The 6,006-nt window shown below is 37.0% G+C and overlaps 1 protein-coding gene across 1 annotated transcript in view; it reads left to right on the top strand.

Moving 5' to 3' along the window:
• Window positions 1-4,326, top strand: part of LOC102852346 (glyceraldehyde-3-phosphate dehydrogenase-like) — a 50,549-nt gene extending 46,223 nt beyond the window's left edge. The window contains exon 2 of the mRNA XM_006886696.1: window positions 3,847-4,326. Within this exon, the coding sequence (XP_006886758.1) occupies window positions 3,847-4,326 (480 nt within the window). The remainder of the gene's footprint in view (window positions 1-3,846) is intronic.
• Window positions 4,327-6,006: the final 1,680 nt, after the last annotated feature.

Raw genomic sequence — 6,006 nt, 5'->3', positions numbered from 1 at the left:
ATCACAGCTCAAATGCATTAAATTCTGCCATGCTTATTCCTTGCCTACCTCTCAGATGCATACCAAATGATTGGAAAGACTATGAACTGATGAACCCTAGTTCTCAAACTGGAATCAATACTCCTCAATAATTTGGAGAGGTACTCAACTATAGGCTTTCCCAGTGGAATACATCTCACAATTGCCTGACTGTTCAAAGCATGTCAATTGTGGATCCAAGTAAGATGAAGTTGTTGACAGTTCCAGTCTTTTCTCCATCTAATAAGATCTTTGTTTGATTGACACTGAGATGCAATCCATATTGAAGGCTGCATTCTTTGCAGTAACAAGTGTTTCAAGTCCTCCAATGTTATCCGGAGATTGCAGGTTATTTATGAATCTCTCTTCAATCCTGCTGCCACATTCCTCTCTATAGAGTCTAGCTTCCTGAATAATTTGCTAAGAATACAGATTGAATAGGCATGGAGAGAACTACAACTCTGACATACACCTTTCTTAATTTTAAACCATGTAGTGTTCCCTTGCTCTATGGGATACAAATATATTGCTTCAATTAACAATGCCTTGGATTCACTCACCAGTCTATGACAGAAAATTTGGAAGACAATTGTCTGGGCAACAGATTGGAAGAGGTCCGCATTTATTCCCATTCCCAAATATATGTGATCCAACAGAATGTGGAAACTATTGGTATCACATTGATATTACATGTGATTTGTATGGAAAACATTGGTATCACATTCAAGCACAATACTGATGAAGATCATTAAAAAACGGCTAGAGCAGTACAGGAATAAGGATTGCCAGACATTCAAGCAAGATTTAGAAGAGGCTGTGGACCAGGGATATCATTGCTCATGGCAGGTGGATCCTGGCTGAAAGTAAAGAAGAATGTCTATTTATGCTTTATTGACTATGTGAAGGTATACTGTGGGGAACATGACAAGTTATGGCCAATATTGAAAAGAATGGGAATCTCAGATCGCTTAATTGCGCTTATGTGAAACCTATAACTAGACCAGGAGGGTGTTGAGCAAACAGAGTAAAAGAAAATATTATACACAAGTTAAATTATGCTAAGATAATTATTTTTATTCTACCTTTGTATTTTTTAATATGACCTTTTCTTTTTTATTCTCCTTTACAGAGTTATCCTTAAGACAGTTCCATACTTCAGAGACCATCTATTCCCTGTTTTATACATAATTCTCCCAAGTCTATTTCTTTTAATTCAACATTTCTTCTAATTTGAAAATTAAGGGATACACAAATGACAAGGCAAATACTTTAACTGTTCTTATTATAACTTGGCTTCTAAGAATCTAGTTCTTGCTTAGGATGGAGCAAAAGCTATTTCAGTGCTAAATTTGCTGTCAAGATTATTCTAAACTCAACTCATTACTATCAAGTACGAACCCACCATGAGTTTCTGAGTCTGTAAATCACATAGGATTGGACTGACCACTTGTCTTTCAAAGAGCCTCTCCTCGATGTGAACCACCAGAAATGAATAGCCTTTGCTTTAGCACAGCCACTCCCTAGGAACTTTGTGTACTAGGTGCTGGTATCAGTGACAATTCTGCAGAGGATCTTCAATGGATGTTTTGATCTAATAACTCAGAGTCCTGGTCGCTTCAGTGACCACTATACTACTTGTCATCATGTTTGCCCAGATATGGCTATAGTTTGAGGTAATATTTATAATGAAAAAAATTTTCTCTCTTCCTCTTTTTTACCATAATATTGCATATTAAATTTTAAAGTCTATGCTAACAGGATTTAAATAAGTTTTTAAAAGATAGTTTTAACTATATTTAGGGAAATTCCACTGTTATGGTGTGCTATTATTGGAACTGATTTTCTGTTAACATGTTAGATCCTCAGAGACTGATTTTGTGGGAAGAGTTCACAAAATCCACACATGTTCTATAAACAAAAGCAAATAATATATGTATTTTTGGCACATGGAAGTTTTAGAAGTAATTTCTTTTTTATAAGGTTGGTCACCATTCATAAGTTTACTTACAACAGCTAATGAATTTTAACGTGTTATGAAAATATATATTTTGGGTTTAGGGATAACATAAGACACAAACACGTTGAATTTAAAAATAAACACAAAGTTTCTGAATCAGCAGATAGACAAAGCCATTATTTTATTGCTAACTGATGTAAAATGGCCTAATATGTTTTAATGAGTTTATGTGTAATTTTTTCATTAAAAAGAAAAATTATACTGATTTTCAACTTCTTTTCTTTTAATTGAGTGTATGTAACTACATGGCGTGTAGCAACAATGACCCTTTGAATTATGTGAAAGCTAATTTGGCCATGAAAAACTAGATGCTTTCTGATTTCTACTTTTGGAGAGTTGAAGAGAGCTAAGTAAAATCCTAACTTATGATTCAAACCTGGAAGTTAAGAAAAAAAAAAGTCACCTTTATTACCATGTGACAGAACATATATCCTAAATTAGCATATTCAAATACACATAGAGAATTCTAGGTATTTAAGTGTCTTGGCTGTCTTTTCATTGCTCTAAATAGAAATCATCCAGTTTCTTAAGAATCTCTGAGGCAGAGACAATGGTTTCTATGAAGTGGACAGAAATGGTCTGCTTATTCCTCCACATACACTCTCCACAAACCTTGTGATGTGTATGGGCCATTGTAAAGGGAAATGATTGACCTGGTCCCAAAATAGAGAAGGCTCCAGGGTAATCCAAACTACTTGTACTAGGCTACTAATGGATATGTGTGAGTTGAAATGTTGAAGAAGAGTATTGAACGTACCATGGATTGCCAAAAGAAAAAATAGGTCTGTCCTAGAGAGAGTGAAACTAGTTTGCTCCTTGGAAGCAAGGACTTTGAAGCTCTGTCTCACATACTTTGGGCATGCCACCAGTCCTTCCTTAGGAAAGGACGTCATAATTGGAAGGGTGGAGAGTCAGTGCATTAAATGGATTGACATAGTGACTGTGGCAATGGGGTCAGATATGCCAAAGACAGAAAGATTGGCTCAGGATAGGGCAAGATTCAGAGCTATTGTTTATAAGGTTACTATGTATTTTAGACTACTAAATGGCACACAACAACAACAACAATTAACTTAAAGACTAGTCGTTTGAATCTATCCAGAGACATGGTAAAAGAAGGATCTGGATATTTGTTTCCATAAAAATGACGGGCAAGAAAACTTTGTGGAGATTTCTGTGGCACACAAAATCACCATAAGTTGGAATCAACAGTAATGAAATTGGTTTGGGTTTTATGTCTCAAAAAACGTTGTATTGCACCTCGTCAATTGACAGATAGCCCTCTCTTCTTGTGCACATCAGCTGCATCTCTAAGACACGATAGTGAAGGTTGGAGTAACTGGATTTGACCACATTGGACGCCTGCTCACCAGAGCTGCTTATAACTCTAACAGAGCAGATGCTGTTTTCATCAGTGAACCATTCACTGACCTCAACTACATGGTCTATATGTTCTAGCATGATTCCACACATAGCAAGTTAGATGGCATTGTCAAGGCTAAGAATGGGAAGATTTTCATCAATTGAAAAGCCATCATTATCTTCCAGGAGCTAGATCTCACCAATATCAAGTGGGTTGATGCTGATTCTGAGTATGTTATGTAGTCCACTGACGTTTTCACAAGCTTGGAGAAAGCTAGGGTTAACTTGAAGGGTGGTGCAAAATAGATAATTATTTCTACTCCTTTTGCCAATGCCCCTATGAATCGTGAGAAGTATGATAATTCTCTCAAGATTGTCAACAATGCTTCCTTCACCACCAACTGCTTGGTCCCCCCTGGCCAACTTTGACATTATAGAGGGAATCATAGACAGTCCATGACCTCACAGCCACGCAGGAGACTGTGGATGACTTATCTGGAAAGCTGTGGTGTGGTGGCCATGGAGCTTCCCAGGACATCATCGTTGCGTCTATGGTCACTGCCCATGCTATGGGCAAAGTCATCCCTCAACTGAATGGGAAACTTACTCGAATAGCTTTACAGGTCCCCACTCCCAATGTGTCAGTCATGGATCTGACCTGCAGAGTGGAGAAAGCTGCAAAATATGATGAAATCAAGAAAGCAGTAAAGTTAATATCAGAAGGGTCTCCAACAGGCATCCTGGGGTACACAGAAGACCAAGTTATCTCTTGTGAATTTAACAGTTACATCTACTCTTCTGCCTTTGATGCCGGATCTGGCATTTCCCTAAATGATCACTTTTTCAAAATAATTTTCTATTATGACAATGAATTTGGCAACAGCGATCAGTTTGTTGATCTGATGGTTCACATGGCCTCCAAAGAATAAGATCCCCTTGAACCACCAGTCCGAGCAACAACACTAGAAGAGAGAGAGAGACCCTCACCTGCTGGGTGTATCCGCTCCCCTCACTCCCTCAGCACACTGAGAATCTTGATTCCTTAACACAATTTCCATTCTGTTCTCCTGAGAAAGGGAAGGGGCTTAGAAAGCCCATCTTATTATGTAACATCAATAAAGTATATTGTACTCAGAAAAAAAAATACATTGATTTAGGGATAATTTAAAACTAAGCTACTTCTTCCATTATAAAATGTCATTTGTATTTAGTAATATGTCCTCCAAACTAGCCCTACTTGTTTATAAACAGTCTGCCCAACACTGATGGAGGGCATTAAACATTCACTGGCTCTGTTATTCCCTCCTCTAATTGAAAGAACTGTGGTTTGAGTTTCAAAGGTGCTTGCAGCTACACGAATAAGGGCAGCAGGCACTTGCATCAGCAAAACAACAGCAGGTGAGACATGGTGAATTGTCCATATTTATAGATGACCATGCAGTTTTTATAAAGCTAGGTTGGAGTCTCTAGTTGTGTTCTGACTCGGTGTGAGTGCGCCGTTGAGGTCAGCTCAAGGCAGCTGACTGCTTTTCTATATATGGCCGTGGGAACAGCTGTTAAGTTTCTAGACGAGAGCATTTGAAACAACTCTTGGACTTTTTAAAGTCTAATAATTAAAATGAGAAATGGCAGAACTGGGAGTATAAGATGCCGTAGTTCTGACACTAGGGAAATATTTCCCAAAGAAATGATTTTGTGTCAAGTAGTACTTATTAAAATGAAAATATATAATTATTTTTGCAGTCTAAGTAACAAGAACAAAAAAAAAATCAATGCAACAAAGTTTATAACTTTGATTATGTGACTCCCTCACTAAGCAATACCTAGCAGAAAAGCAGGTGGACTCTGATTAGGCTTATAAATATAGAAATGTATTGATCAACAGAACAAAACTCCTTCAACTCTTCCCCACTGAGGTCAATGTATCTTTAAGAAGGGAAAAGAAGATATAGCCTGTCTTTTCAGGATCCAGTGAAGTTTGTGGAGCTGACATCTCAATAAATTACTATGCTGAATTGACTTCTTTATGGGTTATCTACAAACAAAACAGGATTAATATGAGTAGCATTTAGAACAATGTATGGAATCACAGTTTGATTACAACATATGAATGCAAATTTTGTTGGTCACTGAGTCTCAAGTGGCAGAAGGAACAATGGAAGAGATAAATTTGCATGAAGAAATACAGGAATTTCAGGAAAATAGTGAATATTTTTACTGCAATCAATTCCAACCCATTCACCTCAACTTTCTAGCCACTGTTTACATAAAAAAAGAAGGCATGTATTTTGCATTCTAAGAAACCTATCCTCTCCTGCCTTGGAAGTATCTTTAAATGCACACTCTAAACCAAAACACACACACACACACACACACACACACGCACACACACACAAAAAGTTCTTGTTGAAAATATTGCTTCAATTTCCTTAAGAAATTTTGGAATCTTGATGAAACTCCCTAATGCGCTTTGGAATCTTTCTTTGTGTGTTATCTGCTTTTAGCTTGATTTCCTCTTTTACCAGGGAACATAAAAAATTATCACTCCTGATAATAAAAAAAATTTTAAGTGTTTTTATAAATATAAAGCTTGTAAAAATACTATAAAG

This window comes from Elephantulus edwardii, unplaced genomic scaffold (genome assembly GCF_000299155.1).
Source record: "Elephantulus edwardii isolate Elephantulus edwardi_28Jun2011 unplaced genomic scaffold, EleEdw1.0 scaffold00050, whole genome shotgun sequence".
Lineage (NCBI taxonomy): Eukaryota > Metazoa > Chordata > Mammalia > Macroscelidea > Macroscelididae > Elephantulus > Elephantulus edwardii.
The sequence above is the reverse complement of the archived record's forward strand: the minus strand, read 5'-3'. Positions and strand labels throughout refer to the sequence as shown.